General features: G+C 41.6%; 1 protein-coding gene across 3 annotated transcripts in view; it reads right to left on the bottom strand.

Annotated features, from left to right (window-relative positions):
- The window catches only part of NSMCE1 (NSE1 component of SMC5/6 complex), a 32,758-nt gene extending 18,657 nt beyond the window's left edge, over positions 1-14,101 (bottom strand). Inside the window, exons 1-2 of one of the 3 annotated variants that reach the window (XM_024744257.1) lie at positions 14,057-14,101; positions 6,757-6,903 (exon numbers count right to left, since the gene is read on the bottom strand). In XM_024744257.1, the coding sequence (XP_024600025.1) occupies positions 6,757-6,892 (136 nt within the window). In that variant the 5' untranslated portion in view covers positions 6,893-6,903; positions 14,057-14,101. Of the gene's footprint in view, positions 1-6,756; positions 6,904-13,561; positions 13,976-13,995; positions 14,020-14,056 lie in introns of those variants that run through there. The other 2 variants (XM_024744259.1, XM_024744258.1) reach the window with 2 other exon arrangements.
- Between the last annotated feature and the right edge of the window lie 8,675 nt (positions 14,102-22,776).

Below are 22,776 nucleotides of genomic sequence, written 5' to 3'. Positions count from 1 at the left end.
GATAGAATTGAACCCAGCAAGGAACCAGAACCTGTGCCATCAACGTCAGGCGTGAGTGACATTGCAGCTTGCCCTCCGTCTCCTATTGCTGAGGATCCTTCAGCTCTTCCATCTCCCACCTCCTCTCCCTCCTCCAGCCAGTAATTCTTCTTGCCTGTTCACTCAGTGCCAGCCCCTGTATGCCGTCTGTTATATTGTACTACTGTACTTTTCAAGGGACTGTACTGTAAGATTAAAAATGCTTTCTTTATTTTTTGTTTGTTTTTTATGTATTATTTTTGTGAAAAGTATTACAGACCTATTACAGTACAGTACTACATAGCCGATTGTGTTAGTTGGGTACCTAGGCTAACTTTGCTGGACTTACGAACAAACTGGACTTAAGAACGCGCTCTTGGAATGGAACTCGTTTGTATGTAGGGGACTTACTGTAATTAAACAGTTAATCCCGCTAGGGGATTTTAAGTAAAGAAAAAAGTACTGGCGACCTCTGTAAGTTAATGATGACTCAAGAAAGCAGACTTGCTTAGCAACAAAACCATGCAACAGAAGTATGAGACACACCCCAAAACAATAAAACAATGGTGGCATGAGACCCCACATCCTGCCCATATCCTGACTCAGTAAGTTAATGATTCCTAGGACACACTCCTCTGCATGTACTAAAAACAAAAATATAAGGAAAAGGTGGCATTATACCAAAACCTGAGATGATTTAGCATTTTTAGCATATATTACCGCCTTTTTGCTCATTTCCATAGTGCCACGACAGTCCTGGCTTGACCAAGTAGGGACAAGAAAACTCCCCTGGCCAACCTGTAGGAGGAGCTGATGATGGAAGCCTGACGTCTACTCTAGAATGAGGAAGAGGGTGGTCTTTACCCCCTCCCCACTTTTCCTTTGATTATAAAACTGTGGCCCACTAAGTTCTCGGCACACGGCACCCTCTTGCCCGTCCGCTACTTGTAACCTCACAAGCGTCCTATTCTAATAAATCACTTCTTATCTATCACTTTGCCTCTCACTGAATTCTTTCTGCCCTGAGACATAAAGAACCGGAGCTCCTCGGAGACCTCCCTGAAACGCCACCTAGTGGTTTCAATTTGACTGAAATTGAGTTGAATTTATATACCATTTGGGGAAAACTGATATCTTAGCGATACTGAATTTTCCAGCCCATGAACATGGCATGTCTCTCCATCTATTTAGATCTTCCTTAATTTCTCTCAGCAATATTTTGTGGTTTTCAGTTTACAGACCTTACAAATTTTTGTCAGATTTATTCCTAAGTACTTCATATTTTTGATGCTATTATAAATGGTGCTTTAAAAAAAATTTCAGTTTCTGATGATTCACTGCTAACACACAGAAATGCAACTGATTTTTGTATATCTTGTATCCTGCAACTTTACTAAACCCATTTATTAGTTCGAGTAGCTTTTTCAAAGATTCCATCACATTTTCTACGATGATCATGTCTGTGAATAGACACTTTTACGTCTTCCTTTCCAATGTGGATTTTTTTTTCCTTGCCTGAGTGCACTGCCTAGAACCTCTAGTACAATGGTGAACAGAAATGATGAGAATGGACGTTCCTGTCTTGCTCCTGATATTAGGGGAAAAGTATTCAGTCTCTCACAATTAAATATGTTAGCAGTAGTTTTATATAGATCCCCTTTATTGGGTTAAGGAAGTTCCCTTCTTTTCCTACTTGCTGAGGGTTTTTGTTTTTTGTTTTTTTTTTTTTTTTTTGGTACCTGGGCCTCTCACTGTTGTGGCCTCTCCCGCTGCGGAGCACAGGCTCCGGACGCGCAGGCTCAGCGGCCATGGCTCACGGGCCCAGACGCTCCGCGGCATGTGGGATCTTCCCGGACCGGGGCACGAACCCGTGTCCCCTGCATCAGCAGGCGGACTCTCAACCACTGCGCCACCAGGGAAGCCCAGTTTTTTTTTTTTTAATCAGAAATAGATGTTGGATTTTTCAACTCTGTGCAGACAGTTGTTGATTCCTCTCTCCTGCTCCAATGCCTGAGGTCCTGTTTATCTTGCTTACAGCCTGCTCCTGAGGATCGCTCTCATTTTCTGTAAGAAACGTCTGCTTCGTCACGCCAGGGCAGATGTTGGATTTTGTCAAATGCTTCTTCTGCACCTACTGAGATGATCATGTGGTTTTGCTTTTTTAGTTTGTTAATGTGGTGAATTACACTGACTGATTTTCAAATGCTAAACCAACCCTGCATTCTTGGGGTAAACCCCACTTGGTCATATTACATCAGCCTTTTTATATATTGCTAAATGAGACTGGCAAAAATTGTGTTTAGAATTTTAGCATCTACATTCATGAGGGATCTTGGTCTTTAGTCTTCTCTCCTTGCGATGTCTTTGGTTTTAGTATCACGATAACGCAAGCCTAACAGAATGAGTTGGGAAGCGTTCCCTTCTCTTCAATTTTCTGGAAGAGTGAGGGTGGAACTGGTATTACTTCTTCCTTGAATGTTTGGTAGAATTCACCAGGGAAGCCATTTTGGGCCTGGAATAGGCACTATTCCCAGCCCCGTGTGAACATGCCACATTGTTTCCCTAATTCTTTCTTTCAACTGGTTCTTTCCTTAGCCTCAGGTAGTTCCCGTGCTGATCAGTTCCCAGCTGGATCCTTGATGGGGGTGGAGGGGCACTCTATAGATCTCTACTTTTCTCTCTGTGCATCTCTCTTCTCCAGTACAGTTCTGTCCTACAAACCCTAGCTGCTTTCATCTCCTTGAACTCTCAGCTCCATCTCAACTCAGAGTGTCTAGCTCTGCCTGGTTTCCCCTGTGCCATGGTCTGAAAGTACTCTCACAGCAGTGAGCGGAGGCAACTGTAGGGCGCACCCCAATTCTCCCTGTGGTATAAGAAAGATACTTGCAGGTGGGAGGGAGGGAGACGCAAGAGGGAGGAGATATGGGGACATATGTATAGCTGATTCACTTTGTTATAAAGCAGAAACTAACACACCATTGTAAAGCAATCATACCCCAATAAAGATGTTAAAAAAAAAAGAAAGAAAGAAAGAAAGATACTTGCTCTTTGTCCCTGGTTCCTGGCACAGAGCTCCTAAAACACTTGAAATTTCCTAAGTGATAAGGTGATAGGCACGTCTTTTGTTCTAATGAGATGACTCTTGGCAGGTCCCTAAACAACTTCAGCATAGGGGCTGGCTGCCAGAAAGACCAAGCCTTGATTACATGCCTGGAACTTTCGGCCCCATCCCACAACTCTAGGCAGAGGAGACTGAGCTAATCACCAACGGCCAATGATTTAATCAATCATGACTACGTGATAAAACCCCCATTAAAAAAATTCCTAAATGTTGAGATCTGGAGAGCTTCTGGATGGTGAACACATCCAGGTGCTAGGAGGGTAGAGCACCCAGAGAGGGCACGGAGGCTCCAAACCACCCCTGCCCCCAACAGCCTGCCCTATGCATCTTATCCATGTGGCTGTTCCTGAGTTGTATCCTTTATAGTAAACCAGCAAATGCAAGTGAAGTGTCTTCCTGAGTTCCATGAGCCATTCTACCAATGTATTGAACCCGAGGAGGGCATCATGAGAACCCTGATTTATAGCCAGTCAGAAGTATGGGTGGCCCAGGACTTGAGACTGGCATCGTAAGTAGGGGCAGTCTTGTGGGACTAAGCCCCTCACTGGTGGGATCTGACTCTAACTCCAGGTAGGTAGTGTCAGAACTGAACTGAGTTCTTGGACACTCAAGTTGGTGTCCAGAGAACTGGGGAGGTAGTGCTGGGGAAAAAAATGCATATTTGGTGTCAAGAGGGAAAAACCCTCATGCCTACCTCTCAAGAGATCACTGTCCTTCACTGACTAATGACCGGTGTTGCATGTTTTTGTCCATTTTTCGATTGTTTCAGATAGGAAGGTAAATTAGTCCCTGTTACCCTATCTTGGTCTAAAGTGGAAATCCTCAAATCCAAGTCTTCTTAACCACCACTCCCCAGGCCTCCTGTTCTTACTCCCATCAAGGGGGCTTATACTGGAATCGTCTGATTCCGTGTCTGATTCCATGTCTGACTCACGAAACCCAAGGAGAAGAAAAGTTTATCTCTGTGTCAAGTTTATCTCTTGCACAGAGGCCTGGCCCACTGGAGAGTCTCAGGAAATGGTGCTGGATGGCCACATGCTTGTACACAAGCCCTGGTTCAAAATCTAAGGTGCTCCAATGCCAGGAAGAAAGGCCAAGGCTTTATACCAGGACATCAGAAAAAAAACTGAAATTCTTCACTAGCCAGAGATGTGGGAAGTTGGTCTTCCCCTAATGACAGTAAAAGGAGAGCCCAAGCAAAAGCCCAGAATAGGAAGTGCTTTGACAAAAGGGACAAATGCTCTGGGAAACTGAAACTTGCAGTTTCAAATACTCCTTTGTTTCATCATTCTCTGGGAACCTAAATATTTTTCTAGTTGGTAAAAGGGGAATTTCCTAGGAATCTCTTCAAAAGATAGGAGATTAATAATATTGGTCTTACAAGTTTTTACTTAATTTTAGATAATTTCATTCCATCATCCCTCAGTTTAAAAATCTCTCAAATAACATTAACACTTGGAAACAAGCTTTTCTCTCTCTCTCTTTTTTTTTAATGAACGATGGGAGAAAACATCTATAGTTCTATCCTGACTACCCTAGCCATAACCATATCTTGATGCACAGAAATGGTACATAAAGTGTGAAGAATAAACCAATTCCTAGACACATTTTACAGGACTTTCCTAAATTAGGTCATGACAACTTTAAAGGTCAAATAAAGGCAAAACCATTTTCATTCTTAGTGCCCAGGCATCATACAGCTCCTTCCAGTGAGCTCTGAAACTTCCCCTCAACAATAAAGCTCACACTCAGGACTCAGATGAGAAACTAAAAGGGAAAAGGAACTGTCACGTAGGTAAAATTAAGAAAAGCATGATTCTGCCCATCACTAAAGGACATTGAGGGCCAGGTTTAAAGTCCTGCTGTGTTTTTTTAAAGAGCAAGAGAAGGTAGCTTGACAGATGTAATATTCCCTTTCCATAAAGGAGGCTCTCACCAAAGACCCCAATCCACCACAGTACAGGCAGTTAGAGCAAACGTATTTTCACCAGAAGGAGAGTCTCAAACACAGCAATAATTATGTCACTCTCCTGCTTCAAATCCTTCTAGAAGTCTGCAATATCCACAGAATTAAATTTTTTTTAAAAACCCATTACTATGGTGTACAATTATGAGTTCTTCATAACCTGTAAACCTACGCACCACAAGAACCTGTTCTCTTCCCACACGGTATACGTTCTTGTCCAGAGTTTCCCAAGGTTTGTAGATCAATTAAGTTTGGAGACAGAAGACTAAACAGAGTTTAAAAGGATTCCTTACTGTAGGGCCCCTCCAAGCTTTTAATTTGTTGATACACACCATCCAGCTCCCAGAATTTCCCGTGAACACCTCACTGGAGCAGCCGCTTCAAACCCTGCCTCTTCTCTACATGCCACCCTCTTACGTCTTCCTTCTTCTGCACATCAGGAAGATACTGCTTCTCTCCTCACTGTCTTCCCTCTTACTGCCCTCCCCCCCTCAGCTCCTAGGGATCTGGCTTCTGCCTCTGTCAGGCCACAGACTGCAGTTCTCAAAATGTGTCACCTCGTCTTGGGTCCCTTCACCGGTGCACCCAGGGCCCCTCCCACACCTTTCCCCACCCCTCTCGACTTAGCTGACTACTTCTTTTGAAAATTAAAAATACAGAAAGACAAAAACATAGAATAAAAAACAAATACTTAAATTCCTGTTAATCAATCAGAAGGTACTTTGTCTTTTTTTTAATAAAAGAACAAAACAGGGTAACGATGAAGTACCCTTTGATTTCTAGTGACAAAACGATCCCACGCCTCCTCTCCCCAAAGGCAAGCACACTTATGGTGTACTGCACATCCTTCTAGAAGCCACTTTTATAGTTTTACACACAGATGTATTCATGAACAATAAAGATCGTGAAGTTTTACAAAAACACTTAGCACAATGACATCATACAATAGGTGTAATTTATCAACTTTCTTTTTCACTCAACAAGATCTACCCATACTGACAGTCAGTAAGATCTACCAACACTGATTTCACTGATCTATCAAAATGGATCCTCTTGCTTCTACTGCTACCTCCAGTTATTGAAACCAGGTCCTGTCTCTAAGTGCTCCACATGTGTTATCTTACTTACCCCTCCCAACAACCCACTGAGAAGATACTCCCAATGCCCACAGCTGGCACAGGGCAGGGATGGCACTTCACCGATTTGGCCAAGTCCAAGGCTGTGCCCTTCACCCCTGTGCTAAGGTGCCCTCTTCCTATCAATAGCCAATGCAGCGCCTTCCGTGCCAGGTGTTTTGTATGTATTATGTCTCTTAATCCTCTGAACCACCCCAGGTATGAAGTACAAATGATTATCCTCATTATAGAGATGAAGCAACTTGGACTGGAGAAGGTGCTAGAGCTTTGGTGTGAACCATGACTATCCAGCTTCAGAGTCCAAGTTCTTAGCCACTGGGCTAAATTTCAGATTTACTTTAAAAAAATAAAAAGTTGAAGATGAGATGAGAAAGGTGGGCTGGCATGAGATGGTGAGAGACTTGAACGCCCAGGTCGGCAGTATCGGTTGACTGGGTACATGGTATTAGTCCAGTGTCACTAGTTCCTGATCACACGGTGGCAGAGCAGCCTGGGAACAGGGAAACGATACTCACGGTCATGGACCTTATAGCAGTGCTTCTGCAAGCGCTGGACGTCCCACTCTTCCAGCACGCCGTGAGTCATCAGCAGCTGCAGGAACCGCCGGTGGACATCAGTCATGACGCCCATTCTCCTCGTGCTGCCCTGCATGGATGGAGGAACTAAAAAAGAAGCAAAGGCAATCCACTCATGTCTGAGCACCAAAAGCAACGTTCCACGGTCCATTCCAATTTACATTAACAGATAAAAGTTTGTTATGGTTTTTAAAATCTAGTTCATCATGCTGAATAGTACAAAGATGAAAAGGACACGAGTCAGGGGTGAGGCAAATTAGTACTGGGCAGTGGTGAGAAGTATGGACTCTGGAAGCAGCCAGAAAGCCTGGATTCACAGGCCGCTCCACCACGGAGGTGTGTGAAACGGGGACACTTAACCTCCATGTGCTTCAGTTTCTGATTTGTTAAATGAGAATAGTGATAGAAACGTCTTCCCTAGAATTACTATGAGGATTAAATGAGTAAATACACATAAAAGCCTGTAACACTATAAATGGAGTATAACCTTTAAAAGTTGTGAATCACTCTGTTGTACACCTGAAACTTATATAATATTGTGTATCAACTATACCTCAATAAAAATATACATATAAGAGCCTGGTAACAGACTAGACACTAAAAAAAATTTGAGCTATTTTTACTAGTAGACACTTCTGGGTCTGAAACTTGGCTCAGCCTCCTACCACATCTATGGACTGGGATAAATTTAGCTGAGGCCCCATTTCTCACTATAAAATCAGAATAACTTTCACTGCTTAGAGAACTACTAGTAAACACTTAATAAATGCTAGTTTCCTTCTCCTTTCCCAAACCACTAATAAAACAACTGTCATGCTAGGACTGCAGGATGTTTTTCAACACCTGCTGCTCTCTACTAAAACGCTAACTTTCCACAAACCACAAAGATCAGAGCTGATAAAAGGACTGCACAAGCCCTGATCAAACAGCCTTCCCCGGGCTTCCCTGGTGGCGCAGTGGTTGAGAGTCCGCCTGCCGATGCAGCGGACGCGGGTTCGTGCCCCGGTCCGGGAAGATCCCACATGCCGCGGAGCGTCTGGGCCCGTGAGCCATGGCCGCTGAGCCTGCGCGTCCCGAGCCTGTGCTCCACAACGGGAGAGGCCACGACAGTGAGAGGCCCGCGTACCGCAAAAAAAAAAAAGCCTGCCCCTGCCACGGAGAGGTGGCGCAGTGCAGCAGCTAAGACCTCAGGGCGAGAACTAGACAGGTAGCTTTGAGACCTGTGCCTGCCAGACCCGCCTGACCTTAAGAATCACCTAACCTGCGTATTAAAAATGCAGACCCCCAGGTCTTTTCTGGAGGTTGACTGCAGAGGGGCTTGAAATTCTGAGGTTTTAACATCCACTTCAGGTGATGCCATGATCTTACAAGAAAGTCGCTGTTACCTTAAGCAAATATAACACAGACACATTTTTAGCCAGTATGCCTAATCTCAGTCTTTTCTTCTATAAAATGGGGATAATACGATCTTTAAAGAATAAAATGCAGTTTAAATGAGATATGACTACCAAGGATTTGCCAAGAACTAGCTCTAGGAGATATGCAAAAAGGCTAGTTACTGTTCTTTTTAAATGGCAACATCAGCTGGGCCTCAGAGCTGGTAAGATGCACCATCTCATGACCAGCTTCTCTGACTGCCTGCTAGCTCCTCGAGAATATCTCACCAGCATCTCAACCTCAACCAATCCTAAACCAGACTCATCTCTTCCTTCCTCAACCCCTTCCTCCCCCCGAGTCCTCTTTGAGAATCATCTGGTTTGGGTGTTACAGTCCACGCAGACATACAGACACCACAGACCTGAGCATCAAACCCTGATCATCCTCTCCTCTGAGGCTGACTAGATCCAGCCAGTCCCCAAGTCCTGCCAAGTCTATTTCCTATCACTAGGATCAGGTACCTTCATTCATCCATTCTATTTTTAGGTACTGAGTACCCCTTATTTGCCAGTGATTGTTCCAGACACAAGAACAGAATACGCTGGGCTGAGGAATTTGGACTTTTGCCCTAGAAACTCGAGATTCAGGCTTTCCAAACTAAGGGTCTTTAAGTAGATGATAGAGCCAGGCTGTTAAACCAGATCAAAAACTTGTCAAATTGAATAGTTAATAAAACCTAGCTATATGACATAGAAGTTACTTCTAAAACATAAGAATGCCAAAAAAATTTACAGTAAAAGGATAGGAAAATATACACTCTGTGAACTAACCAAAAGACAGCTGATGTGGCTATATTAATATGACACAAAATAGACTTAAAGGCAGAAAGCATTACTAGAGATAAGGATGGTCCCCATAAAATGATAAAAAGGTTCAGTTCCAAAGAAGCCATAACAATTTTAAATATTTAAGCACATAATAACAGAACCTCAAAACAGTTAACAGACCTACAAAAATAAACATACAAATCCATAACCATAGCGGGAGATTCTAAGATATCCCTCTCCATCATTGATAAATGAACAAAAAAATGTGTGTATAGAGAAGATTTGTAAAACACAACAAAAAGCTTAATCTGATGGACATGTATAAAACATTGTACTCAACAGCTACAGAATACACAATCTTCAAGCATACCTGGAACAATTTTGCAAATTGCCACATATGGGTCAGAAAGCAAGTCTTAGCAAACTGTAAAAGACTGGTCTCATACAGAACATGTTCTCTGACTGCAATGCAACAAAGGTGGGAACCAGAAAACAGAAAGAAAAGTAAAAAAACTGTTTAAAATTTAAGAAACACACTCTTAAATAATCCTTTATCAAAGAGGAATTGTTAATGGAAATCAGAAAATATTTTGAACTGAAAATAAAATATTACACATAGAAATTGGTGGGAGGCAACTAAAACAGTAGAGAGAAATTAATAGCCTTAAATGTTTATATATACATATATATTTTTGGGGGGGGAGGGAGGCGTGAAAATTAGTGAGTTAGACATCCATCTGAAGCTCTAAAAATAATAACAGCAAATTAAATCCAAAGAACGCTAAAGAAAGAAAATAATAAAGACCAGAAATTAATGAAATAGAAAATAAGTGCATGTCTGAAAAGATCAATAAAACCAAAATTATTCTTTGAAGACACTCGGTAAAAGTGACAAACCTCTGACAAGATTTTCCGAGAGAAAACTTATAAATAAATAATATTTGGAATGAAAACTAATTGCAGACACAAACATTTTTAAAAGATATTATAGACAACTTAAAATAAGCTGTATTTTAAATATGTACAAAGTCATAGGAAATTCATTCAAGACTGACTAAAGATAATTTAAAAACCTAAACAATTTCATAACCATTCAAGACATTTTATGGGAAATTTATCTTCCCACAAAGAACACTTCAGGTCCCAATGGATTTATCGAGAAATCCTACCAAACATTCTAGAAACAAATCATTTCAAATGTTACATAAACTATCCCAGAGCCAGAAAAAGAACAAACCATCCCCAAAGCATCTGATGAAGCTGACATAAGTTGGGCACTGAAACCTAACAAAGACTGCAAAAGAAGGTAAAATGAAAATCCGTTATCTTTCATGAACAAAGCAAAAATGTTAACACACCGAATCTAGCAATGTAAAAAGGACAATATATTGTGATGGTGTGGTTTATCCCAGCAATGGTTAAACATCTGAAAGTCCATCAAATGTCATATGTCATAAAAAGAAACAAAATTGAGTTATTTACAGTGAGCAGGATGGACCTAGAGTCTGTCATACAGAGTGAAGTAAGTCAGAAAGAGAAAAACAAATACCGTATGCTAACACATATATATGGAATCTAAAAAACAAACAAAAAAATGGTCATGAAGAACCTAGGGGCAAGATAGGAATAAAGACGCAGACCTACAAGAGAATGGACTTGAGGACAAGGGGAGGGGGAAGGGTAAGTTGGGAAAAAGTGAGAGAATGGCATGTACATACATACACTACCAAATGTAAAATAGATTAAAAAAAGGGCTTCCCTGGTGGTTCAGTGGTTGGGAGTCCGCCTGCCTATGCAGGGGACGCGGGTTCGTGCCCCGGTCCGGGGGGATCCCACGTGCCGCGGAGCGGCTGGGCCCGTGGGCCGTGGCCGCTGGGCCGGCGCATCCGGAGCCTGTGCTCCGCGGCGGGAGAGGCCACGGCAGTAAGAGGCCCGCGTACCGCAAAAAAAAAAAAGATGTAAAAAAAAAAATGTCGTATGTCAATAATATCTCAATAAAGCTGTGGCGGGAGAGAAAAACCAATCAGTGTCAGCCACCACATTAATAGAAAGGAGAAAAAGCATACAATCATCTTAGTAGATGCAGAAAATATAGTTGATAAAATTCAACATTTGTTCATACTAAAAATTCTTTAACAAACTTGGAATAGAAGGAAACTTCTACAAAAACCCACAGCACACATAACACTTAAGGATGAAATGTTCAAAGCAATCACTTTAAAATCCAAACTGATCCAATGCAATTGAATCAATACAATTCCAATCAAAATCCTCACAGGCTTTGTGTACATGTCTGTGTGTGACTTGACAAGATGGTTCTAAAATTTACATAGAAAATGTAAAGGCAAAGCAGCAAAGACATTCTTAGAGAAGATAAAGGCAAGAGGACTTGTCCTACCCGGTACCACGACTTATCATACAGGTAGAGTAATGAATAATGGGTGATAATGGTACAGAAATGGACAAATAAGGTCAATGGAACAGAACAGACAACTAAGAAATAGAAATGGGGCCCCGCATACCACACACACAAAAAAAAGAAATAGAAATGTATACATATATGGATACTTGGTATGTTGAAGAAATGGAACTCCAGATCAAAGCAGACTTTTCAATGAAAGGTGCCAGAACAACCCATTATTCATATGTGAAAAAAAATAAAACTAGACCCTTCCTTCACATTATGCACAAAACTCAATTCTTGAGGATTAAGGTCATAAGAAAGGAAACACAATAAAACTTTTAGACAACAATATAGGAGTATATCTTTATGACCCAAAGGTAGGGAAAGCAGAATTTCTTTAAAAGATATGAAAAGTACAAACCATAAAAGAATATACTGATAAATTCGATTTTGTTAAAATTAAGAACCTCTGTTCATCAAAAATACGGAAAGTGGGGGAGAGAGAGACAGAGACAGAGAGACAAAAGACAAGCTCAAACTGGAAGGTATCTGAAACACATTTAAGCCACACACAAAAGATTCAGAATATATAAAGAAATCTTACAAATCAGTAAGGGGAAGGCAATGTAAGAGAAAATGAGCAAGAGAAAATTTATGAAAAGAATGCACAAATGACTAATAAATACATAAAGAAATGTTCAATGTCATCAGGCAAATGAGTATTAAAACCATAGTGATTAATGTCTTACCCATCACCAGAAAGGCATAAATTCTTAAGAATGGCTGAGGCTGAAACTTTCATCCACTGCTGGTAGAGTATAAGCCCTTATAACCACTTCAGACATTGATTTGATATCACTAAAAATCTGATATCCCCAGAAATCTACTATTAGGTATATACCTTACAGAAACTTCCACATTTACCCCAGGAAGTATGTTTATGAAGCATGATGTAATAGCAAAAATCTGGCAACAGTACAAGTGCCAATCAACTGAAGAACACCTACATAAAGCCTTTATAATCATACCATGGAAATCAAAACAGCAATGAAGTACAGCTACTCATAGTAACATGGATGCATCTCATAAATGTAATGTTATGTGCAAAAATCAAGTCACACAAAATATATATTTGGATCCCATTTATATAAAATCTAAAAACTAGCAAAACCGTACACTGCATTCATGAGCGATACATAGATACTAAAAAGTACAAGGAAAAACAAGGGAATGATAACGCAATATTTAGGGCAGTAGTTATCTTTAGGGAGGGAAGAAAATGCTTCAGTGGTGGCTTTGAGGATATGACAATGTACTATTTCTTAACTTGGTGGTGTGTGGATGGTGTTCACTGTACTTTTGTTCTTCAAACTTATATCACACATTTTTATAGGTGGGTAACTTATCTTAATAAAAAAAAAGAAAATTATATAATTATGTTAAGGAACAGCCAAAATAAATGTTACTAAGAAGAAGGAGGTATAGAACAATATACAATGCTATAATTTGGGGAAAAGGGGTGGGAAAATGAGGGTGAAAGATACATATAGGCTTGTTTATGCAGAGAAGTCAGTAGTCTCTACGAAAGGGCGGGTGTATCACCATTCAAATAATTTAAAAATAGAAATGTTTGTGGAATAAGCAAATCTCAAACATAACTATCTGTGCCAAGTGCTAGACACAGTATTAATGTTTCACATTCACAGCCTCATTTCATCCTCCCCAGAACCTTATGAGGAAAGCATTACTGACCCCATTTTACAGATGAGGAAACTGAGGCTGAGAGGGCACAAGGCGACACAGCGTTAGTGATGGAGACAGGGAAGTGACCATACAAAAGCAGGGTGAGGAACTGTGGCAGCCTCAGTCCGAATTAGTGAGAAATATGAGTGAACGATAAAATTATGATCCAGGTCCCTTATCTGCAATTTTCAAATCTCGAAAGTTCTCAAAACTAATCTTTTAAGTTTCAAAACCTGATCTGACCTAAGGTGAGACTATTTATGGTTGTTGTTTACCCCCTTCGCGTAAATATGCACATATTTAGCTGTGAGAAAAGTAATGTATTTGATTACAAGACATTGCCCCAGACCCCGCTGAAGATATGACAGAACATATAATATATGCGCCGTATTACCTTTCGAAAATCCAAGAAATTCGGGATTCTGAACACATCCAGCCTCAGGGCTTTAAAATAAGGGGCTGTGGACTTGTACAAAGTAAGAAGTTCTGAACCCAAAATAGAGGGGAAGCACAGAGGCCGGCGAGACTAAGACGGTGGTCAGTGAAGGCCCTATTTTACGTATTCAGTTTAGACAGAATTTTGTACTTTGCTTTTTCAACTAATATTATGATTTAAAGTATTTTTTCACCTAATATTACGTTTTTAAAATGTCGGTCTGCGTGTGATGGACGAACTTCCGGTCTACCTAGCTCTGCCGCCCCTCACGGGGCCTCAGTTTCCCCATCAGGAATTGAGAAGCCCCAGCCCCCGGGCCTCAGAGCCACACTGTGGCACAGCACGCGGACCGACCCCCGGGGCCTGACCCCCACCGGCCGTCCGCCCCTCACCTTCCTGAGCGGCCCTCTTCCTTCCCTATCAGCCTCGCGCCCCCGCGCCCCAATTACCCACCGCAGCGCCCAAGCGCAGCCCACACTGCCGGCGGCGAAGGCGAAAAGGCGGGCTCGGCCCCTCCCTCGGGGCGGGGCGAACGCGGACGCGGCGCTCCCATTGGTGATTGTAGCAGATTTGTCCCTCCCACCGGGTGACTCACTTCCTGTTCTCCAGCCCGCGCCGTTGCCTTGGAGTCGCGGGATCCGTCCGTGAGGGCGGGAGTTAGCGCATCTAAGCGGCTCTCGGTACCTTACAGGAAAGGGCTTCCGCTTCTCGTCCCCCGCCTCCCGCTCCGCAGTGGCACTCCGCGGCCCAAAAGGGGGAAGAGCAAGAGTGCCGTATGCCCTCTTCAATGGGCGCGATTCCGTGGGCACAAGTTAGTGCCCCATCCCGGGCCTCAGTTTTCCCATCTGTAGAACTGACAGTGTGGCCTCATGGTCAAGAAAGAGGCCTCTGTTGTCTTACAGCGTGCGGTAGAATCCTGACTGTCACTTACTAATTGCCAGATCCTGGGCAAGTCATGGAGCTGCACTGAGCCTCAGGTTCTTCTTCCGTCTAGTAGGGATAACAATAGTCCCTATGAAATAGTGTGTTTGTGAGGTTTTAAGAGATAATGGCACATGGAAGTGCTGATTAAATGTTAGCTACTGTCCTACCTGGGCATTGTTGTGAGAAGTAAATGAAGTTATTAACAGAGGTGAATGGACTGCTTTGCGTCTCCAGGGCACTCATTTTACAAACGTTTGTATTCCAGTCCCTGGTCTGAGAGCTGGTCGTGCAGTCTAGCAGGGGCAACAGGTAACAGGTAACTAATTATAGACCAGTAGAAAGTGCAAGTGTCTATCCCTATGATGATATCTTCAAGTCCCTACTTGGCTGGTTACCACTCCTGTGGTCTTGGGCAACTTCTCAGTCTCTCTGGACCTCAGTTTTCTCATCTACTGCGGGAGGAAACCAGCAGAGTACTGTGGTTAAAAACTTGAGCTCTGGAGCTGGACTGTCTGGATTTCAAACCTGGTTCTTAAACTCAGAATCTCTGAGACCCAGGGCAAAGTACGGAAGCTCTCTGCCTCAGTTTGCTCCCTCTATAAAGCAGGATAATAATAGCACTTTGTTGATAGGATTGTTGTGAAGATTGAATGAGTTAATACATGCAAACCACTCAGAGGTGTGTCTGGCACATAGTAAATCCTCAATAAATGTGAACTTCCATTACTAATACAGTACCTTGTAAATTGTCCTAGGGGCAGTCGAATAAGAAAAGAACAGCCCTAATGAGACCATCCATGTTTTATTTACTCTGCAGTTTTGGCAAACTTTCAATTCATAACCTATATTTAAAGTTGAGGCATTTCACGTAAAACACTAGGGTATCTGACAGCTCTTGAAAAATGGGGCACTGTAGTGACAATCAGCCAGCATTCTCCCATGGCAGTGCTTGTTCGGAGCTTGGTAGAGACTACACCCCTTCGTAATGAATTGTGTGTTTTCCTGGTGTGTGGAGGGATAAAAACTGAGGACCACGAGTAGAAAACGCTGGGGACATTTCAGGATCAAAGGGACAAGAAAGAAGGTAGAAAGACCAGAAAGAGATTCAAAACAGAGTGGTATCAGGGGCAAAATAGGTAGGAGAGAGTTTTGAGAAGCAGGGAGTGGTCGGGATCTTCAGCGCTCTGGACAGGGCAAGAAAGATGTGACCCGAGTTTAGAATTTGATGGCCAGTTAGAGCCCATAGAGAGAGGAAGAAGCTAGCTTGGCCTCCAATAGGAGTGGATGCACGGAAGCTGAGGTCGGGGGTGCTGACTACTTTTAGGAAGGATGGTTTGGGAAAGGGAGACACGGGAGCAGAGGGGAAAAGTAGAATAAAAACAGGGGAGACAGGAGAGGATGGAGTCAAGGACATACGGAGACAGGATTACTTTTATCTTAAGAAGGAAGAGAGACACTCTGAAACAGAAGGAAAGGAAGTGAAAATGTTTAAATAAAGGCTCACCCCTGATGTCTTCTATTTTCTCCATAAATTAGCAAACCATCATCTGCTGAATAAAGGGGCTGGGGAGATGCTAGGGGACTTGAGGGGAGTCAAAAGGTTTGGAAGAGAGGCCGAAGTGAGTGCAAAAGTGAGGTTCCAGCGAAGGTTGAAACCTTAAATGTGTAGACAGGACAGTCGCTTACCCGATTCCCCCCCCCCACACACACACACACAATCTCCCGTTCGCGTGTCAGGGGCCTCAGAGCAGAAACTTAGTGTGGATTTATCCTGGGGTGGGTCTTGGCTGGGCATATGCCACTGACTCTAGAAGGCAAAGCAACTGGAGGCATTGGTGGGAGGGCCTTTGAAATGATCCACCATGGTGGGCAGGCAGAGGGAGGGAGGAGGGAAAGTGCTGAGAAATTGACATGGAGGATGCTGCAACCAGAGGCCTCTGGGTTCAGGAGGAACAAGTAGTGAGTGAGGATTAGAGTTCATGATGAGGGAGTGAGTAACCCACCACAGGGTGACTGTCCTGTCTCAGCATAACTCCATCCTCAGAAGACAGCCCATTCTCTGGTTGACTCAGTGAGTATCTATCTAATAGGACCTTTGCGTTGTCCGGCATTGGACTGTCTGCTACAGGACAACTCTGACAGTTCAAGCATTTCTTCTGAAAATTGATCCTAAAAGATACAAGAGCTACATGTCTGTAAATGTGTTGTATCAAAGGGGGGTAACTGAGGGCTTGGCTAAAGAGGAAGCTTGGGACCACATCATAGGCTAAGGCAGTGGGTCTTTAACCCGAGGACCACAGAAGCTATCAGAGAGGAAGTGATGAAGTCAATTTTGTACTTTAGACAAAGAATGTTAGCACATCTGTTCCTTTCAAACACAGTTGAAACATCTACAGAAATTGACTATGCACTGGCCCAGCAAAGGAAGCTTAAATTCCAAAGAATCTACAGACTGTATTCACAAACCGCAACAAAGTAAAATTAAAAATCAACAACAAAAAGAGAGCTAAAAAGAAACCTATTCAACTCACAAGAATACACCTTAAATTAGTAACTGTAGTTGCTTCTCAGGAGGGGGCCAGCAAGACAAAGTGATTTGTTTTTTATCACCTGCATCTTTTACTTATGAAAAGTAAAATTGAAAATTATCAGCATACATTTTTTATTTCTTAAGCTGGGTATTCATTATATTATTTTTTTAATATCTTTTTGTATTTTGAAAGATTTTATAATACATTTTTAAAACAAGAACAACAGGGACTTCCCTGGTGGCGCAGTGGTTAAGAATCCACCTGCCAATGTAGGGGACACGGGTTCGAGCCCTGGTCCAGAAGATCCCACATGCCAGAGTGCAACTAAGCCCATGCGCCACAACTACTGAGCCTGCGCTCTAGAGCCCACGAGCCACAACTACTGAGCCTGCGTGCCACAACTACTGAAGCCCACGTGCCTAGAGCCCGTGCTCCGCAACAAGAGAAACCACCGCAATGAGAAGCCCGCGCACCGCAGTGAAGAGTAGCCCCCCCTCTCTTCAACTAGAGAAAGCCCACGCACAGCAATGAAGACCAAACGCAGCCAAAATTTAAATAAATTAATTAATTTTTAAAAAAGAAAGAAAAAGAACATACATTTGGTAACTGAAGAATACACACGGCTTGAAAAGAAAACCAATAAAAAAATTATAAAATATTTAGAAATGAATGACAACAAAAGCCTGACATAAAACTTGTGAGACATAAAACTTGTGGGATCTAACTAAAACAACAATTAGAGGAGGGATTTATAGCCTTAAGGGTACTTATTACAAAGCAAGAAAACAAAATTTAAGTGTTGCATATAAGAGGTAGAAAAATAAAAACCGAAGAGACAACAAAAGGGAAAGCAATTTTTCAAAAGCAAAATGAGAAGAGTAAAATGAAAAACAAAAGAAAATGAAGTTGATTATGGAAATCAAAACCCGACGTTCTGTTAAAGACAAATAAAATAGACAAACTCCTAGTAAGACTGATCAAGAAAATGGTACACATAGGCAGTGTTATAAATGGCAGAGGAGACACCAGATAGAATTAAAATGTTAGAAAACATCGGAGTACATAATGAACAACTTTATGCCAATACATTTGAAAACCTAGATAAAAGGTAATTTTTGACAAAAATACAGATTACAAAACTTGGCCCAAAAAGAAGAGAAGTAGATGAACAATCATGAATGAACTTGAAAAGGTAGTATAGAAGACTGGCTCCCACTGCCAAAATGCCTAGACCGAGACAATTTTACTGGAGTGATACACAAAAAATGCGAAAAACAAAAAACAGAACGAAACTGTATTACACAAACTGCCCTGGAATGTGAACAAGATAGAGTAGTCGATCCAACACATTCTAGGAGGCTAGTCTAAACTTGACACCCAAATGAGAACAGCAGAATTAAAGAAAATGTCAGCTCCGTCCATAGTACAAACATGGTTGCAAAAACCGAGTCTCCCAGTGTATCTTCCAGAAGAGGAAATTCAAATGGCTGCAAAATGTGTAGAAAGATGTTCAACCTTATTATTACTTGGAAATAAAAACAAAGAGATACCGATTTTCCCCCATAAGAATGACAAAACGTTGCCAAGGGTGAGAGGAGACCAGTATTCTGGTACGTATATGGTGGAGTTGTAAATATTATAGCTGCTCTGGAGAGTAATTTGGTGTTACTGAAATAGAAAAAGCTCATCTATCAGCTCCACTTCTAGGAAATTAACTGGAGAAAATTTCCCTTGTGCTCTCGAGGAGGTTTGCTGTCACAGTGTTGGCAACAGAGGGAAAAAAAGAAAACATCTTTAATAGGGAAATGAAAAAGCAAAATATTCACGTGCAATAGATAATTGTGTAACATTAAAAAGGATGAATTGACTCACAAGTATTTCCGCGGATGAATCTTAAAAGCATAGAATGAAGTGAGAAAAAAGCAAGATACAAAAGGATGCAACAGGATTACCATTTATGCAAAATTGATGAAATGCATAACGGGAATAGTTTATATTTCCAATAGATAAATATATGCATATAAAAGTATTTTCTTTTTAAGGATTGGAAATATTATCACAAAACTGTTACTAGAGGGCCTCTAGGAAGGGGGAAGGGGTGTGGGATGAGGTAGAAAAGAAAGAAGTCTTGAGGTTTATCTGTAATATGATAATCTTAAAATAATAAAACCATATATAGAGTTTGTATAATTTTCCAAACATCCCCTTTAACAAAGGGGATAGAGGTAAATGCGCCAACATCTTAACAGTGGTTAATGTTGGATGGTGGGGAAATGGATGACTGTCATTTTTCTTCTCTTTCACTTTTCTGTATTTTTTTAAAATTTCTAATAGGAAGAGTGAAAATAAGAAAAAGAATGAAAACCACATTTTAATTTTTTAGAGTACATGGCAATAAATGGAGAAAAAGGAGAAAGGTTAAACCCTTTTCATTTTTTCATGACAGTCCTCTTTAGCATCTGTTACTCACATAATTTGGAGATTCATTACATTTGAAATTTGATCCGGTGGAGGTAATGGGTATGAATTTGTGGAACAGAAAGGGAAAGTGATTCCCCTCTACTCATCCCTTATCTTAGAAGGATGGAGACAGCCCCCAAAGGTCAGCTTTAAAAGCGATCCCTATTTAGAGTCCAACAGTGGACTGGGAAATGTGCATGCTGCTGGGCAGTGTAGACTGTTCAATCTTCATAAAGGGCAATTTGGCTGTGCCCATGACGAGCCTAGACATATCATGTTCTTTGACCTCGTAAGTCCACTTCTAGGAATCTGAGGACATAATCAGAGGCTCACACAAAGGTTAATGTACAAAGAAGTACATCGTAGCCTTAATTCCATCAGAGGAAAATAGCAACAATTTAAATGTCTCCATATAATTAAAAAGGAGAATGGTTTTGACATAAGTTAAAATTCTGTAGAGCATTATGCAGCCTGAAAATCATGTTTTCAAAGAATACTTGAGGTCAGAGAAAAACCATGATGCAGAATATTTTCAGAGAAAGAGAAAACTAGAGAACTAGAAGAATATATACTAAAATATTATCGGTGGATATCCCTCATTGGGGGGATTACAGGTAAATGTTTTTTCGTGTCACTTTCTTCTATTTTCCAGCTTTTCTCGAAAAGCATGTCTTATATTCGTGAGAAATATTATTTTTCAAAATAGAGTCTGTGATCATGAAGATTTTCGATATAATGAAATTGACACTATAAAAATTGGGATATAGTTACAGCCATATTTATGTAGCGTCATCCAAGATTTGTTATACAGAAAGGAATTTTCCGTATAACTAGATTATCCCTTTATACACTAACATTTTAAAAGTTTTCTCTTTTCTGTATTAATAATTCTAAAATACTTATCTGCCATTTTAAGCCAATAACGACTTTTCTTGATGAGTACAGGGAAGGCTTTGAGGACAATTACTACTTCTAGGGCTTTTTGCCTTGCATGAAATACCCCAAGTTTGTAACTGTAGCATCAGCTGTTTACAGTATTTCCGTCTTCTTCCCTCTGTCAGGCTACCAGCAGTCCTAACCTCTTCTTGTAATTGCCTTCTTTTAACGTCCCCTGGCCTGAGCAAATAAATGTTGGAAAAGTGGCAAATAATAATAATCAAGCTACATATTAGTAAAGTGAACACATTTAGAATTTGATACACCTACTTTCTCAGGCCTCTCTTTTGCCTGTGTCTGAGTGATTTTCAGGTAAGATTCAAGGTCATAGTGATTTCCTAACTGACTTAAAAAGAAAACTTATCAAAGGTTGAATTCAGGGCAAGCTGATCAAAACTCCAAATTCAGCGTGGTCTCCAGTAAGCCTTTTAAGAGCTCTTGAATTGCAGTGACTGTTCTGATCACATAAGGAACATTCTACATTTGCTCTTCCAAGGTGGTCCATGTACTAGCAGCATCAGCATCACCTGGGAGCTTGTGGGACATCTCACAGCATGAGTCTGAGGCCCCACCCTGACCTACTGGAGCAGAATCTGCATTTTTAACAAGATCCCCAGCTGAATCACGAGCATGTCAAAGTCTGAGCAGGACTGATTTAGAAAACACTTAAATTTATTCACACGTCCCATGGCGCAGGCTCTTAAAGGTTATTCCAACAAAAGCCTTTTCTCTCTCTTTTTCTCACTGGGAACAGGTTGTAAATCATTTTCACTTTACATGTGTTTCTTTTAAAAGGAAGAAAAGTGGAGAATTCCTTCTCCATGGTTCTTCCTCATGGGTTCAGCAACCTCTTGGGACACTTTTATTCTGATTTAAAAATTATTAATTCCTTTGGGAATGATAGACAAATATTTCCAAATTGCTGCTTCTCTCTTTGTCCACAATACAGTGTTAGACATCAGGATTGGGGGAGGGGTGGGATGGGGAGATGAAAAACTAAAAACCCTACATATAGTATCTGTCATGAATTAAGAGCTTAGTGAATATTATTTTTGTTCTGATGTTTCAAAAGTATTTTATTCTTTAGCATTTCATAAATTTTTGAAGTTATGAATCAATTATAATATGATTGAAAACATACATATATATTGCCACCATCATCATAAAAATAGAGGTAAAATCATATTTTTAATCTCTTAATTAAAACTCACTTGACAATAGATTTGGAAGCCAAGATTGAAAAGAATGTATCTAGTTGACTCATCAAATTTTTCATTTTCATTCAACTTTTGCATTCATCCTAACAAATAACAAAGAAAAAGCTGAAGAATCAACTCTTGCACTGAACAGGGATGAGAGCAGCTTGGGGGACCCAGCTGGCAGAAGCTATGAGGATGCAGTCAGGCTGCCATCCCTTTGGGGTTTCATGTCACCCATCTCAGGATTTGTACTGGAGGGAGAGAGCAGCTGATTGGCCCCAGTCAGGTTTTATGTCCCACCCAAGGCAGAAGTGAGCGGACAACTTGATTGACAGTTTCACCAAAAAGGAAGGAGGGGTCATCCATCCAAACAAAACTGGTGCACTGTTACAATAGAAAGGGAGGGTGCATGCAGGTGGTCAAAAACACACACCTGCTCCAGAGCTGATCCAAATACCCAAGTATTCGGCGTTGACATAATCGAGAAGGTTTTAAAGAGGTGACATTCAAGATGAGCCTTGAGGATGGGATAAACGTGATGAGGAGGAAACCTGATCTAGGCAGAGTGTGGATGCAGGGGCAGTATCATCCGCAGGAAAGAGGAGACCGGTTGAGTCTGACTAGAAGAAGCGATTTTCACTTACGTTTTCACCCCATCTTGCCAGCTTGTCTTTGCTCCACTGGGTGTCAGTTCAGGGGACACAAGCGGGTGGGGGCTGGTGGGAATGGCTCACCCTCCAACACGAGCTGGGCACCTTGGTCTCCTGTGTTGACTGAGATTCTCAGTTCTCCTCCACATGGCCTCTCCTGGGGCTCACTTACACTGCCTCGGGCGCAGCGGTCTCAGTGCGGTTGGATTGCTTATCCCGTGGCTTAGGGCTACTGAGGATGTAACAGTGGAATCTGCTGGGCTGTCTTGACCCAGACTGACAGCATCAGGCCCTCTGCAATCGAAGAATTAAAGTATTTGACAGGACCCGTGCAGATTCAGAGTGGGAGGGGGCTGCACAAGACTGTGGATCCTGGGAGATAGGCTCCATTGGGGGCCGTCTTTGGAGACCAGCTACCATGGAGGACATACCTACTCTTGGCCTTCTTACTCCCAGCCTCCAGCATAAGGTAT

Source organism: Neophocaena asiaeorientalis, unplaced genomic scaffold, assembly GCF_003031525.2.
Source record: "Neophocaena asiaeorientalis asiaeorientalis breed wild unplaced genomic scaffold, Neophocaena_asiaeorientalis_V1.1 scaffold91, whole genome shotgun sequence".
NCBI lineage: Eukaryota > Metazoa > Chordata > Mammalia > Artiodactyla > Phocoenidae > Neophocaena > Neophocaena asiaeorientalis.
This window is presented reverse-complemented; position numbering and strand designations above follow the sequence as displayed.